Source organism: Zea mays, chromosome 5, assembly GCF_902167145.1.
Source record: "Zea mays cultivar B73 chromosome 5, Zm-B73-REFERENCE-NAM-5.0, whole genome shotgun sequence".
In the NCBI taxonomy this organism is placed as follows: domain Eukaryota; kingdom Viridiplantae; phylum Streptophyta; class Magnoliopsida; order Poales; family Poaceae; genus Zea; species Zea mays.
Window position 1 is genome coordinate 161,727,247 of NC_050100.1, and position 16,495 is coordinate 161,743,741.

At 51.2% G+C, this 16,495-nt stretch overlaps 1 protein-coding gene across 1 annotated transcript; it reads left to right on the forward strand.

The window, feature by feature from the left end:
* The first annotated feature begins 3,517 nt into the window (after window positions 1-3,517).
* On the forward strand, window positions 3,518-6,005 carry LOC100285225 (fatty acid elongase). Its single transcript, NM_001158119.2, has 2 exons — window positions 3,518-3,663; window positions 4,176-6,005. The coding sequence occupies exon 2, from the start codon at window positions 4,189-4,191 to the stop codon at window positions 5,740-5,742; it is 1,554 nt and encodes a 517-aa protein (NP_001151591.2). The 5' UTR covers window positions 3,518-3,663; window positions 4,176-4,188; the 3' UTR covers window positions 5,743-6,005.
* Window positions 6,006-16,495: the final 10,490 nt, after the last annotated feature.

The following is a 16,495-nucleotide window of genomic DNA, read 5'->3' on the forward strand; positions in this document are numbered from 1 at the left end:
TAGGCACTTGTTATTATCATATCCACATGTAACGCCCCACGGTCGAGTATATAAGGCCCAAGGGCACCCCTTCAAGACGATCGACCTCATTCTACTTAGCCACACACTAGCTCTCAATGTTTCCAATACTAGAGAACCTCTTTGTAACCCACCACATAAAAGTGCTCACATTAGGACATAGGGTGTTACGCATCTCAAAGCAGCCCGAACCTGTACACAACTGTCCGCTGTTTCTCGTGCAACTAGCACGAACCATCGTGCTACAGTCGATAACACCGTCCTACACCAAAAAGCACTTTGAGGGGCAACCCCGGGTGCGCGGTCGGACCCAAAACACCGACAAAAGTTTATGTTTTTATATGCTATTCACTCCATCTAGCCATCTAGATCCTACCAGTAGCCGTCCCTCGTGTCTTTAGAAGAACATTTTACCAAATATCAATAGGATTCGACCCCTTTAGGCTAGTTCATTCAATAATGCCGAAGATAACAACTCATAGTTATCCCAATAACGACCTAGGAGGCCATAAAAGACTCGTTGGATTCTAAACAAGAGCATAGCATAGGGGTAGGTATGTTATGTCCCTAGGCGATGGATGTGACGGTAAAAGTAACCCTAGGTGATTCATCGAGTAAGTTGGGGCCTCGGGAGCTATACACATTGAGTACACTCACACTACACTGTAGTAGGAAAGTGGTGGCTCAACAGTATGTGCATGACCCTCCCCCGAGGAGACCCATGATACTAAAAGGACAAGCTCGAGAGGGGAAGTGATCGTCACACAACAAGGCCCAAGGCCGAAAATGCTTACTGTTGCTGTTGTGTGAGTGATGTCGACAAGGATCTTTCACGATTTCAACCAAGAGTCCAGAACTAGAATGTCTTCATCAGTTCATCTCCCACAATAAGCTCCGCAGCTCCACCATGCCCTGCCACCGTCTGCAGTCGGGCTCGCCTTGGCGTCGCTGATATCCGCTTGCCACCGCTCGGCTGTTCGTGGACTGGATACGTGTAACATGGCAAGTGCGACTCTAGACCTACCCTACTCGTTATTTGCTACTTAGACTACGCTCCAGGCCATGCTTCCCCACAAACTAACTATTTAGTCATTTTGGTCTATTTGGAAGCATATCGGTTTTCATCCTCAGCTTCTAGAACTGTTTTATGGGAAAAAAAGTTAGGTAAGGTGTTTGGAACTTTTCTAAGGAACCAATTTATAGTTTTTATACACAATTACCAACATACCCTTCCACTATTTAAAAAGCGATAGCAATAGATGTAAATTCCATGAAACCAACAAACACATGATAAAAGTAAACAAACAAAAGTTGGTTTTAGCTAAGGGAGAGTACGTCTTGGTTTTTAAGGAACTAGGAATCTAGTTTCTATTGAGTTGGAATATAAACTGCTATATTTAGAACTACTCTAGTTTCTATAAATCAGTTTCTTCAAAACTGGGTGCTTCAACGCATGCCCTAAATAAGGCCTTCCAAATAGAATTTCCGGAGACTAAAGTTTAGTGGCTAAAGTTTACGATGGTAACTAAAGGAACCAAACACCCCCTAAATTTGCTCGGTGGTTTCAACTAAGAGATAATGACATGATTATCCTTAATTAGTCGTAAAGAATATTCTTATGAAATTGCTAAGGGTATGTACAATCATATTTTATATGAGGTGTCTTAAGTGTTTAAATAAAAGGCATAAGATTGGTCTCTTCACGAAGAGTTTGTCTTTACACAATTTATGGTCTAAAGGTTTATAGTTAGGGCATGTATAATATAGAGCCTTTAAAACAGTTTTCTAGGTACAAGAGATATCTAAGAGATTATATGATACAACCCTAGGCCCTTAGAGTATTAATGCAGTTAAGAGACAATATATGCAGAAAGTCGTGAAGAGACAGACTTTTCGTAAAGAGCTCGTCTCTTGATTTTTTTTATACTTAACCCCCTAAAAACTCTATAAGAGACCCTCGTGTAATAATGTTGTACATGCCGCGCAGTCTATTAATCGTCTCTTTACGCTTGGAAAACCAATCGATGAGAGATTCTACGTGTCCTAAAGACATTTCTAACGCAGCGCCGGGATCTGATCACAGTCAAAGGTTCTGCTTCTGGAACATGGGCGACGCGGCTCCACGAGGCGTGCAACAACAAACAAAAGGCCTTCTCTCGGCTGCACCGCACTCCCCGGCTGGGGTAGCCGGTCCACAGTCGCCGGGCGCGGGGCGCTGACGAGTGACGAGACGTGCGGCGACAACGCGTCGGAGCTCCGGTCGTCGTCGATCTTCTGGAAGGCCAATCGAAGCCTCCCCCGTGGTCTTGCTCTGGTACTCGAGGAATGGGTCAGAGGAAAATTCTCAGCACAGTGATGACTCGTCAAAGGACCGTGACTGCAACTCGTCAATCACCATGCACGTACCGTACCGTACCGTTCCTGTCTCTGGTAGAGTTCCGTTTCACATTGACAGTTGCGTTATCCGCGAATTTTTAGACTCCTGCTAATCCTCCAAACAGATGTCTCACGACTTTTTAAACCAGTGCACAGCACTAGACGGAACGGAATGAACTGGCAGCTGATCCGCCGAGAAAACGGACAAACCGCCGGCTGTTCCCGCAAGAAAACCCCGTCACTCCAGCCACGTTCTCTCCGCCCCACAGGCCACAGCTCAAACTCACACGCCCTCGGCCAGCCGATGCCAACTCGATACGCACCCACATGGCCGTCAGAGTCGAACGGATATTACTTATTCCATATTTATTTTTATATTTTTTTCTTCAAAATCGAATCGAATACATATATTATTAAATGTTAATAGATATCAACATTTTAAATATTATTAAATTTTAATAGGTATTGACATTTTAAATATTAAACTTTAAGATACATACCAGATAGTCAGATCAGGGGCGGAGCCCGCCTTTATTTTGGGGTCAGCTGACTCCGGTAATTTTTTGAATATCTAATAGAAAACAGTGTTAATAACAAAAGTTCTATAGTAAAAATTAAGTAGTTAATACTAATGACCCCGATAAAATATTTGCTAGCTTCGCTACTGAGTCAGATGTATACGGATCGGATCTCAGCTCCCTCTAGAGCTTGTTCCTTGACACGAAACCATATGGATTAGATAATATTGAGCCAATTTAAATTCATAATAAACCAAAATCTATCTCCATCTCAATGCCTAGAACAAAAATAATCGAACAACTACAAACGGTACCATTCACACTAGTACGGTAGTACCGCGTCCGCTCAGCGTAGCAGTGCCAGTACTACTACGTAACGGCTTCCCGCCTGCCTGCGCGTGCGCCGTGCGGGCAAGTAATAACAGGGGAGCGGCCTCCATCCGTCCGCCCGTTCGAACGCCCGCCACCACCATCCGGCCGTCCATCGGTCAACGCCAGCGTACGGCTGGCGTGCCGCCGCTCGTGCGCCGGGGCCGAAGCTGTCAGGTGGGCCCTCGCACCGTTCCTCTCTCCCTCTCCCTCCCCCTCCTCCTCTATTAAAACTCCGGCGGGGCGGGGCGGGGCGAATCCCTGACTTTCTTCTCCACGCCGTGCTCTGCTTCGAGTGAGGCCTGGTTCAGATTTTACAGGGGTTCGGTTCGATCTGGTGTCCGACGGAGGCGGCGGCGGCGGCTCCTCTGCTGTTCGATTGGTACGCATCGGGTTGCCTTTTCCTCTTCTGTTGATCGCGCGCGTGGCGTATCTGATCCGTCGTTGCTCGTTTCTCCTACCATCGAGGAACCCCCGTAGCCATTTGATCTTGAGCACGCGAGAAAGATTCTTCGTCTTGATTAGTTTCTTCCGCGCTGCCGATTGGGAACGGAAAGAAAACCTGTCTCGTCTAGTGTGGTGGCCATTTCTGTTCTGGATTGCTCTTCTTCCCCCCCCCCCCCCCCCCCCCCCCCCCCCCCCCCGCACGTAGGACAACTGATAATTCAGATTTCAAAAAAGAAATATGATGTCATTTTTTGTTTGGTCGATTTCGTGGCAGTTTCTTGACTCGGATGCTTAAGAAACTAGCGGAAACGCCTTCAGCTAGCCACATCTCTCCACTCAGATCCTTACACAATCGACAAGCGCAAGATTGTGAAACTTAATCTCGGCGTTGTTATTTTTATTCGCGTTTTACTGACCGACCGACCGAACTCAAACTGTGTGTTACAGAGGGAGAGGGGCCATGGAAAACCCGGCGCCGCCGACCAACCCGGCCTCCGCCACGCCGTCGCCGTCGCGGCAGCTGCCGGACTTCCAGCAGTCGGTTCGTCTCAAGTACGTGAAGCTGGGGTACCATTACCTCATCACCCACGGCATGTACCTGCTGCTCACCCCGCTGATGGTGCTCGTGGCCGTGTACCTCTCCACGCTCTCCCCGCGCGACGTCGCCGACCTGTGGGCGCACCTCCGCCTCAACCTCATCTCCGTGCTCGCCTGCTCCACGCTCCTCGTCTTCCTCGGCACGGCCTACTTCCTCACCCGCCCGCGGCCCGTGTACCTGGTCGACTTCGCCTGCTACAAGCCCGGGCCGGAGCGCCGGTGCACGCGCGACACCTTCATGCGCTGCTCCAGGCTCACCGGCTGCTTCACCGACGCCAGCCTCGAGTTCCAGCGCAAGATCCTGGAGCGCTCGGGGCTGGGCGAGGACACGTACCTTCCCCCCGCCGTCACGCGGGTGCCGCCCAACCCGTCCATGGACGAGGCGCGCGCGGAGGCGCGGGAGGTCATGTTCGGCGCCGTTGACGAGCTGCTCGCCAAGACGGGGGTCAAGCCCAAAGACATCGGGATCCTCGTGGTGAACTGCAGCCTGTTCAACCCGACGCCGTCGCTGTCGGCCATGGTGGTCAACCACTACAAGCTGCGCGGGAACGTGGTGAGCTACAACCTCGGCGGGATGGGGTGCAGCGCCGGGCTGCTGTCCGTGGACCTCGCCAAGGACCTGCTGCAGACGCACCCGGGGTCGTACGCGCTGGTCATCAGCACGGAGAACATCACGCTCAACTGGTACTCGGGGAACGACCGCTCCAAGCTGGTGTCCAACTGCCTGTTCCGGATGGGCGGCGCCGCGGTGCTGCTCTCGAATCGGCGGTCCGACCGGCGGCGGGCCAAGTACGAGCTGGTGCACACGGTGCGCACGCACAAGGGCGCGGACGACCGGTGCTTCGGCTGCGTGACGCAGGAGGAGGACGGCGAGGGCGTCGTGGGCGTGTCGCTGTCGAGGGACCTGATGGCGGTGGCGGGCGACGCGCTCAAGACGAACATAACAACGCTGGGCCCGCTGGTGCTGCCGCTGTCGGAGCAGCTGCTGTTCATGGCGACGCTGGTCGCCAAGAAGCTGCTCAAGATGAAGAAGGTGAAGCCGTACATCCCGGATTTCAAACTGGCGTTCGAGCACTTCTGCATCCACGCCGGCGGCCGTGCCGTGCTGGACGAGCTGGAGAGCAACCTGGCGCTCACGGATTGGCACATGGAGCCGTCGCGGATGACGCTGCACCGGTTCGGGAACACGTCCAGCAGCTCGCTCTGGTACGAGCTGGCCTACAGCGAGGCCAAGGGGAGGATCCGGCGCCGCCACCGGGTGTGGCAGATCGCGTTCGGGTCAGGGTTCAAGTGCAACAGCGCCGTGTGGAGGGCGCTCCGGTCGGTGAACCCGGCGGAGGAGACGAACCCGTGGATGGACGAGATCGACAGGTTTCCCGTGGATGTTCCCAAGGTCTCTAAGGTTTCAAGCGACTGAAATGCATTGCTAGTTGCGTGAATGATGGAGCTTGCAATTGTTTGGATAGAAGATCTGGTTGGAATTTTTCATAGTTCATTACTATATAGTTGTAGGAGATAGGAAAGGCGATCGACTTCTCTAATCTTGAATTATACATCTGTTAATGTTGTTTCTGTATGGCACTCGGTCCCTGGCCTATCTATATAGTTGACTGCTCGGTGTTCTGACAGTTCTACTATATCTGTTCATTCTCCAACTGTTGATCACTGTTCTTCCACAAATGAACCATCTGAACGATTTGTTGGCCCTTCGGCAATTAGGGAATATATGTGATTAAATCTCGGAGTGGATTCTTGCCTTTTCTTTTTCATAGCAGTACCTGTTCTTTTTTCCCCCTTTTGGTCTGCTGGTGTTCTCTAATGCTCAGCAGCTCATCGTGTTCGTCTCTGAATATCCTAAAACTGCATGATTAGGCAAGGTGTTAGCCGGATTCAAGGTGTTAACCTGAAACTGAACTAGAAATTAATGTTGTGACAGCATTTTGGAAACTTCACTAAATAGTTTATATCCTTTTTTTCCACTTCGGATCCGTGTTGTCCCACTAATCTGATGAAGCTTACAATGTTGCTACACTAAGTTCACTGAATCTGATAGATTCATGATTCTGTATGTGCCTGCTGAATTAAGTTCATGCTATATAGTAGGTCATCCTGTTGCTACACTAAGTTAACTGAATCTGATATATTCATGATTCTGTTTGTGTCTTGAATGTCTTGCAAACGGGTGTCAGTCATACTGGAACTACAACTGAAACTATAGCTGAAGGCATCTGCAACTGCAAGACACAAGCCGTCGTCTTCTTCTTCTTCATGAAAGCCTTTCAAATCCTGACCTGAAGCATTGCTCAATCATACTGGATAAAGCTCACGAACGCAGTTTAAACATATATGGTGATTTGTATCTGAATTACGTCTACATACATGCTCAGCTTGACTCATGTGGCTTTGTTTGGGAATTATGTCTGTAACAATATGGTTCCTGTGTTCATCAATAGTGGCTTCATTCATGTGCCTTTGTTTGGGAATTTGTAAGGTCCATACAGGAACAAATAGTTGGGCGAGTTGCAGTGAAATTTGTCTGCCGAGAAGCTAAAAGCAGATGTACTAAGCCAGCCGCCGGCCTTATTCAACGGTATTTGAATCTTGAACCATGAATTAGATACATCTGTTGTACAGTTAGGTTAGCTGATTGCGGATTTTAACGATGTCGAGGCCTTGTTGGGACCTCTTGATTGTGGATTGAAAAGTACAGTTGGAAACGAAAAGATTAGTCCAACCAGAAATGTAACAACGAAGTTTTGGCACGTAAAGACACGTAGATTTGTCAGGAGGCATGCATGTTAGTTGTTTGCTTCAGTTCTTATGCTTTGTTTTAGGGACCTGTGGCATGTCTATGATTTCAGATTTTTTTTCTCTCTCTTATCGACAAGGCTCGAACACTTAGGTAGTATTTAGACGGAGGAACGAGGAAGAATAAAGACCGGCAGCGGACAGGAGGTTTTAGGGGCCCGGAACAAATTTAAAATAGAGGTCCATCAAACTATTGTTATATAAAAATAGTATCAATATATAAACTCAAGACACATATAAAAATATTCATACCAAGTAACAAATAAATAAAAAGATACATATTATAGTATTATCTTAAAAGTTCTTTTAATATGTTTAAATACGACTGAGTTGTGAACGCTTCGTAGCTGCTAATTATTCGACATTTCACTATTAAGCTATTATGTCTGATAGTCTAATTACTGAATGTATAACTAGGTTCGGGGGCCATATATCTATATAATTGGGGGTCCGGGGCGGCGGCCCTTCGCCCCACCCTCAGGGCCGCCACTGATGAAGAGAGATGGGATGTGATCATTCTAACTTGACCCGTGTTTAGTTTGGAAGTTCAGAGTCAGGGTGAAGGAATATTCTTCAAAAATAGTGGATGAGACCATTCCTCAAAAAACAAGGGACGGGATCAGCCGATGGTTGATCACATTCCATCTCTCGTTGACACCGAACCAAACACTACCTTAGAGGATGTGAGTGTTGGTTCTGATCTTTTGACATAGAACCAACAAAGTGGTTTCCTTGATGGAGTTGCCTCTTGTATGCTTTGCAGAGCACATTTTCGTCTAAAATTTTGCACTCGCCATCATTGCTAATTTTATGGTCATTTTCAAAGGGTAGAAGTTTGATGCCCTTGAGGTAATGGATGGATTTGCTTATGCAGACACCACAGGTGGCTGAAAATGCAGAAGGCACGAGGACAACGCCCTCCATTGTTGCCAGGAATCTGAATGATGGCCTACTGATCGATGTTACTGTGAGCCGAAGTATCTTATCGGCAATAATTAGGAGTAACACTTTTGATGAGCCGCAGACCCAAAAGGAGATGAAGATGATGACTTAGGTCATCTCTAGTAGACCGTGTAAACGATCATGTAAAATACTGTTTTACACTAAAGATTATACTGTTTGCAGAGTGGAGTTTAAAATAGTGAGTGAGATATGGAGAATTATAGGTGTACATTCAGGCCGCCCGGCCCAAGCCCGAAAAGGCCCATATTGTTTGAATTTCGGGCCGGTCCGGTCCGTTTGAATTTTGGGTCGTGTCGGGCCGGCCCATGGCCCAGTCCGTAATTGCTTAAACGTGTTGGGCTCATTTCGGGCGGCCCAAAATTCATATTAGGGCCCAAAATTCAATTTTTGGCTCGAAATTCAATTTTTGGCCCGAAATTCACATCAGGACCTGAAATTCACATCAGAGCCCGAAATTCACATCAGAGTTAATAAAACAAATAAAAGATAAGACAAATAAATTTGACCAAAAGCAAACTTAATATTTGTATTAAGTTACCAGAGCTATGCAATGACTACCTCATTTACAAATTATTCTGTTAGAAAGAAATAGAGTATAATCGACTCTATATAAAGTTCGTAAGTTCAGTTCATTATCTAATGTTCATAACAAAAATAAAATTACATCATATACTCTAATTCAAATCTACAAAAAAACATTTAACTAACATTATCTCTAACTTTGTGTTCTTTATCAAGTACATGAAAGTGTGGAATGGAGTGTGGTTTTAATAAATATATGAGCCTTTTCGTGCCTCTATATGGGCCATTTCGTGCCTGCCTTAAACGGGTCGTGCTCGTGCCCGCCCATGGGCCACGACCTCAGCCCAAACCCGGCCTGACACTTAAATATTTTGGATCGTGTCGTGTCTGGGTCGTGTTTTTTTTCGTGCTTCGGGCCGGCCCATCAGGCCCGGCCCAAATGTACACCTGTAAGGAGAATAGAGAGTCTGCTGAAGAGATGTCTAGGTGGAGATGGCAACCAATACTCAACTTGCCAGACTGATGCATTTGTTCTCACTAAGCCTGTCTCCAACAACTTTTCTATCACATCCCTATCACATTCAGTATTTCAAACTTCACTTTATAAACAGTGTCATATATAGTACAAATCTACTATTTTACACGATCTGCTGCGGACAACCTAAAAGTAAGCATAATAAATTGATGTAGGTGGATCATAAGATATGTCATATCGGATTTATGTTGACGTGGAAGAGAAAAAAATGGAGAGACAAAGAAAGCGAGAAAAAAATGGAGAGGCAAAGAAAGCGTATTGCTCACTAATAGCCTAAACGTAGGCTGTTCACAGACTCCAATACACTTTGTGAGAAGAAGTGATAAAATAAGTATTAAATATATAGCTTATAAGAAGATTATTATATTATATAACTAGATTTTTAGTTGGCTATAAATAAATATGACAACATAATATAACTCTCTACAATTGTATTAAACTTTCTTTAAGACGAAGGAAAAGAGAAAATTGTCGGATTCTAAAAAGATGTATTTATCAAGTTCTTTAAGACGAAGAAATAAAGAAAATTGTCGGTTTCTAAAAAGATAATGACATCTCCTTTTAATAAACTTGTATTGTAGTTGCTGATATTGTTGTACATCACATCAAGATGAGCAGTACTTGGAAAAAAAAATCTTGTGTGCACTGTGGATTCTTGATTTGTGATCCGTCATAGGGCAGAAGTGGTATTTTCTAAGCTAATAGTGTTTTTGGTTGCCATACATGGATATGATTTTAGTTAATAAAAAAATCTAATATTAGTTATTTGATATTACATTATTTTAAATTTGGTTAAATTTGACATTCTCAAACTAAAAAATCAAAATGGTTGCTAATTAACATGGATGGAGGGAGTAGCTAGGGGGTGATCGCCTCTATATCAAGGGGGTGTTTGGTATAAAATTAAACTAAAATTCAGTCTCTCACATCGAATATTTAAATAATAATTACATGTATTAAATATAGTCTGGTTATAAAACTAATTACACTGATGAAGATTAAAAGGGTGTTTAGGGTGTTTTGTTCCTTTAATCACCCTCCTAAATTTTAGAGACTAAACTTTATACCCTAGAAATCTTAGAGTTTGTTTGGTTTCTTTAGCCGATTACTCTAATCTTTAGACCCTAAATCCTAGAGCTATTTGGTTGTAGAGAGTAAAAGTATTCATAATGCATTAAATAACTCATAAGAAGACCAAAATACCCCTTATCATTCTCCCTCCATTAGTGCAATTGAAATAAATTAGGGACAAATGGTGGAATTAATATGATATAATTCATTTTAGTCACCTCTCAAAAGACTAGAGACTAAAGCAATTTGGTCCCTATTTTATTATCATTATTTGGCAATTTATAGAGATTAAATGAGAATAAAATAAATAAATTAATCTTTAGTCCCTCAAACCAAATATGCCCTATAACATGTTTGGTTTTTCTAGCCTAAAGTGAAAGAGCTAAAGGTTTAAGGGCTAAAGTACTGTCGGCGTTTCGAGACCGGGGGGTCCCTGGGCCGACGAGTGAATGTCGCCACGTGCCCCAGCCCAGATGGGTCGGCGCGAGGCCGAGCGCGAAGGGGGGAAGTGAGGTGGCCGGAGATGGGCGTGAGAGAGGTGGAAATCCTGCGGCCTTCGTGTTCGTCCCGCGCCCAGGTCGGGTGCGCTTTCAGTAGGGGGTTACAAGCGTCCACGTGGGAGAAGGAGCGAGCGGCCTCACGCGAGCGCCTGTCTCGTCCTCGTCCCCGCGCGGCCAACCCTCTCTAAGAGGGCCCTGCTCCTTCCTTTTATAGGCGTAAGGAGAGGATCCAGGTGTACAATGGGGGGTGTAGCAGAGTGCTACGTGTCTAGCGGAGGAGAGCTAGCGCCCTAAGTACACGCCATCATGGCGGCCGGAGAGGTTTTAGCGCCCGGTTCGTGTGATGTCGTGGCCGTTGGAGGAGCGCTGGAGCCTGGCGGAGGGACAGCTGTCGGAGCTGTCGAGTCCTTGCTGACGTCCTCTTGCTTCCGTAAGGGGGCTGAGAGTCGCCGTCGTCATAGAGTATGCAGGGCGCCATCATTGCCTATCTAGCGGAGCGAGCCAGATGGGATGCCGGTCTTGTTCCCCGTGGCCCGAGTCAGCTTGGGGTAGGGTGATGATGGCGCCTCCTGTTGACGTGGCTGGTCTGCGCCCTAGGTTGGGCGATGTGGAGGCTCCTCCGAAGTCGAGGTCGAGTCTGTCTTCTGTGGCCGAAGTCGGGTCCGAGCCCCTGGGTCAGGCGAGGCGGAGACCGTCGGCTGAGGCCAGGGCGGAGTCCGAGCCCTGGGGTCGGGCGAAGCGGAGTTCGTCGTCTTCCAGGGCTGAGCCCAAGTCCGAGCCCTGGGTCGGGCGGAGCGGAGTTCGCCGTCTTCCGGGGCTTAGCCCGAGTCCGAGCCCTGGGTCGGGCGGAGCGGAGTTCGCCGTCTTCCGGGGCTGAGCCCAAGTCCGAGCCCTGGGTCGGACGGAGCGGAGTTCGACGTCTTCCGGGGCTGAGCCCAAGTCCAAGCCCTGGGTCGGGCAAAGCGGAGCTTCCTATGGTGCCTGCGGCCGGGCCTGACTGCCTGTCAGCCTCACTCTGTCAAGTGGCACCGCAGTCGGAGCGGCGCAGGCGGTGCTATCTTTCTGTCAGGCCGGTCAGTGGATCGGCGAAGTGACGGTGGTCACTTCGGCTCTGTCGACTGAAGGGCGCGCGTCAGGATAAAGGTGTCAGGCCGCCTTTGCATTACATGCTCCTGCGATTTGGTCGGTCGGCACAGCGATTTGGTCAGGGTTGCTTCTTGGCGAAGATAGGGCCTCGGGCGAGCCGGAAGTATGTTCGCCGCTGGAGGGGGGCCTCGGGCGAAACGAAGATCCTCCGGGGTCGGCTGCCCTTGTCCAAGGCTAGGCTCGGGCGAGGCATGATCGAGTCCCTCGAATGGACCGATCCCTGACTTAATCGCACCCATCAGGCCTTTGCAGCTTTATGCTGATGGGGGTTACCAGCTGAGAATTAGGAGCCTTGAGGGTACCCCTAATTATGGTCCCCGACAGTAGCCCCCGAGCCTCGAAGGGAGTGTTAACACTCGCTTGGAGGCTTTTGTCGCACTGTTTTGCAAGGGGATCAGCCTTTCTCAGTTGCGTTTTGTTCCGGTGGGTGCGCGCAAGCGCACCCGCCGGGTGTAGCCCCCGAGGCCTCGGAGGAGTGGTTTGACTCCTCCGAGGTCTTAATGCCTCGCTCAATGCTCTGGCTGGTCTGGTCGTTCCCTCATGCGAACTGGCTGTAGCCCGGGTGCACGGTCGGGTCCCAAGCTCTCGGGCTGTATGTTGACGCTGTCAACGGTTTGGCCGGAGCCGGGTTTGCGAGAGCAGCCCCCGAGCCTCTGCACAGGGCGAGAGGATGGTCAGGGACAGACTCGACTTTTTTACATACGCCCCTGCGTCGCCTTTCCGCAAGGAGGAGGGGGGGAAAGCACCATGTTGCCCTCGGTGGGCGCCGAACATGGTGTCTCCGGTGAGCTGCTGGCGGGTAATCCGAGCGGACGTCCGTGCCCCATTCGCTAGGGGTCGGCTAGAGGCCCAGAGGCGCGCCCAAAAGTACCTGCGGGTGATCTGCCGGACCCGGTCCCCTGTCGACGGGGTCCGAGGGCTCGATGCCTCCCTCTGATGGGATTCTGTTACAAGATCGTTCCCGCTGGTCTCAGAAATGTCCTAGGGTACCTCGGGAGTGCAGCCCGAGCCTTGGTTATGTATCGAACGTACCCATGGTCATCCCTCGCTCTGTGTCTGAGGCGGCTGTGAACCTTTCGAGGGCCAGCCTTCGAACCCCTGATCAGTAGTGGGCGCGGAGCCCGAGTAGCCTGAGGCGGTCGTTGAACCCTTCCGAGGGGCCGGCCTTCGAACCTCTGACCAGTAGTGGGTGTGGAGCCCACGCACTCTGAGGCGGCTGTTGAACCCTTCCGAGGGGCTAGCCTTCGAACCTCTGATTAGTAAGGAGGCTCAGAGCCTGGTTCCTTCACAGAGAAGGATCCTTTTCGGGGTATCCCCCTTTCCCGGTCCCTGCTGTAAGAGAGAGAAAGAGGAAAAAAGGAAAAGGATTCGAAATCGAATGACATGGCGTACCTTTTTTGACGCGGTCATTATGTCGAAGGTGAAGCGTTGCTCGCTTCCCCTGCCAGAGGCGCCGCCTTTCCCGCCGCGGAGTTAATGCGACGGGGCGTGCGGTTCGCGGGGCGGCCGTTGCGCGTGCGCGAGCCGTTCGAGGAACGGAACACGGGCGCGTCGTCTTCACGCCATGAGAGAGGGTTCTCTCGCTGCCCCGGATGGGACGTAAGCCTGGCTGACGACGTGACCGCTGCTCCTGCCCGCCTGCCACTGCCATTACTGCTGGCCCATTTTTGGCCGCATTGACCGTCGTGCCAGGCTGGCGCTGCTGGGTCGTGCGCAGGGTTGCCTCGAGTCGTGGTACTGGTTCCGCAGTCGAGGAGGCGTGGCAGTGGCGCGGGTGGCAGTGCAGTTGCTCGCGCGCAGCATCCGGCGCGCCGGTTGCATGACGCGTGGGCATGGGCCTCCATGCTGGGCGTGTTGGAAGTCGGAGAAGTGCGCCCACTTGGCGCGGTTGCATGCCGCCTGCATGGCTACCCGCCCTTTCGTCCGCTGGTCTGGGCAAAAGTGGAGGGCTGCTTGTAACCGCTGGGCGGTTGCGTGCACCGCGCGCGGCGGTTCGGCTTCTTCTGCTCTGGGCCGGCTTGCATGACGTGTGGGACCCAGCCCCCGCGCTGTAGGGGGAGGACCTTGGAGCGTGTTGGAGAAGACTCAGCCCACGACGGCTGGGGACGCAAGTAGGGAGAGTCGCCTTTAAAAGGAGGGTGACCCCCTTGAAAGGCGACCATGTCTTCGCGCTCCCTTACGCATCGTGTCTTTCCACCTTCCAAGCCCCCGGATGGGGGATGCCCGCAGTCCTTCTGCCTTGTCGTTGGAGGAACACAACTCTGTGGGAGTTGGTACCTTTCAGCCATCGTTCGGCTTCAAGGATTTTCATCATGCAGCCCGGTTGCACCCCTCCGCCGGCGGTCACCCAAGATGGTGACCTCCAGTTCGACGATGGGGGAAAGCAAGCCGGGCTGCGGCCTCTGCCCCTCCCTCAGCCTCAAGGATTTTCATCACCAGGGCTAGGGAGGGGAGTGTGCCGAGTTGGGGTCGGCCCCCGCGCGGGCGGTGGCCCGCTCCTTCCCTCAGTGATCGGGGGGAAGGGCGGTTGTTGTCCGTGGCGCTGGCAACTGCCGCGTGCCTGGCTCTCGGACCCGAGTGGCTTCGGAGCCGCTCTTGGTGTCGGCTTCCGCCACGGCAGCTGGAAGAGGTTCTTCCACCGATGAGATAGCCGGGGCCGCCTACGGACCGACCTCCAACTCTACGGCCTTCTGCCCGTCCTTGCCTCATGAGTTTGGGCATGGGCGGGGGCCTCCTGGCAGCAGCATCCGCCCTGAGGTCATTGCTGCCGCTGTTCGGCCCCCCGGAGCAGAAGTCGTCGTCGTCATCGCTGCTGGAGCGGGTGACGGCGTGCCGTTCGTCGGTCTTCTATTGCTCCACAGGCCCCCCCCATCGAGTGGGGTTGTTCGTACCTGCGGAGGTGGAACCAGAGTTCCGTTTGTAATGGCACTTCGAATGCCAGTGTTTTTGTTCATTGTGGTTGTCGAGGCCTGAACATGTATGTATTTTTTCCTCATTTTCGAGCACTAAGACTCGCCTGTTGGTTGTCTGAACCGCTTCACCAAGCGTGAGTTGCCCCGTGCAAAGGTGACGAGTGAGGTATCCGTATCCCGGAGGCGTAGGAGTCCCTCGGCTCGGTCGGCCTTGCTGCCCGAGGCTTCTCTTGCTTAGTTAAAGGGAAACCCTCGGCCGCTCTTCGATGAGCCGAGGCCAGGGGTAGCGGTGTCAGCATGGACAGAGGCGGAGTTGGCTCGAAAAGAAGACTTGGTCGACCGGAGCCTGGCCGGGTCGTCCGTTAGCGGGACCGACGCCGGAATTGATCTGCCGAGGCCTCGGGCCGGGCTGATGTCCTTGGAGGACAGCTGGCCGAGGCCTTGGGGTGACCAGCCGAGCCGCCTGCTCGAGCCGGATTCTTGGAGGAGACCCGGGCGGCGATGGCCCGGGCGTGATGATGAAGTCATCCTTCAGAGTGGAGATCCTCGGACCGCGTCGCCGTTCGAGGCTAGGTCGGACCTCGCCGAAGGTGTTGTCGACGCCGAGGGTGCTGCTGCTCCCTTCAACCGTCGAGATCCGAGCCTGCAGGATCGGATTATCTTGTACTGTGTGTTTTCTGCGGCCGCCGAGACCCAAAACACACCCTCGCCGTGTTGTAAAGCTGCGTCTCTTTTCCTCTTGTTTCGAGTATCTGGACTTTTTTGTCGGTAACAGAATTGTTTGTGCGGGCGAGAGTTGCTTCTCACGGAAGGTGATGAGTGAGGTATCTGTATCCCGAAGGCGTAGGAGTCCCTCGGCTCAGTCGGCCTTGCCGCTTACGCGTGCTCTTGCCCGTCCATGGGGTTCTGTCACCGACGCAGTCAAGAAGGCCCGAAGAACCGCTTCGGCAGAGGAGCTTTCGAACGTGAAGACTTGTTCGGTCCACGGAATCACTTATCCGAGCGTGAGTTACTTATCGCAGAAGGTGATGAGTGAGGTATCCGTATCTCGGAGGTGTAGGAGTCCCTCGGCTCGGTCAGCCTTGGCTGCTTACGTGTACTCTGTTGTTTTCAGGATCCACTTTCGAAGTAGTCGAAAAGCACGAAAGACATTCTGGCAGAAAGGATCTTTTTTCGAGGAAAAAATTCGACGCAGAGGGGGTTCCCCCCTTTTAGCCCCCGAGGGAGGGTCGGGCTTTACCGAGGCAAGGCCGAACCTTCCTTGATGACTAAACTTTGTGTGGGAGCGAGGCATATGAACAACTTGAAAACATCTTAAGGGTAGAAGCGACGTAGCTGTTGGATGTTCCAAGCATTGCTGTAGACCTCGCCTTGACTGTTGGCCAGCTTGTACGTTCCGGGCTTCAGAACTTTGGCGATGACGAACGACCCTTCCCAGGGAGGCATGAGCTTGTGCCGCCCTCGGGCGTCTTGTCGCAGCCGGAGCACCAGGTCGCCCGTCTGGAGGTCTCGGGATCGGACCCCTCGGGCGTGGTAGCGTCGCAGGGACTGCTGGTACCGCGCCGAGTGTAGTAAGGCCTTGTCCCGAGCCTCTTCCAGCTGGTCCAGCGAGTCCTCTCGACTAGCTTGGTTGCTTTGGTCAGCATAGGCTCTCGTCCTCGGGGAACCGTATTCTAAGTCTGTGGGCAAGATGGCCTCGGCCCCATAGACTAG

Bases quoted from the DNA above. Each gene is read 5' to 3' on its own strand.
- LOC100285225 (NM_001158119.2), top strand. From the start codon at position 4,189: ATGGAAAACCCGGCGCCGCCGACCAACCCGGCCTCCGCCACGCCGTCG.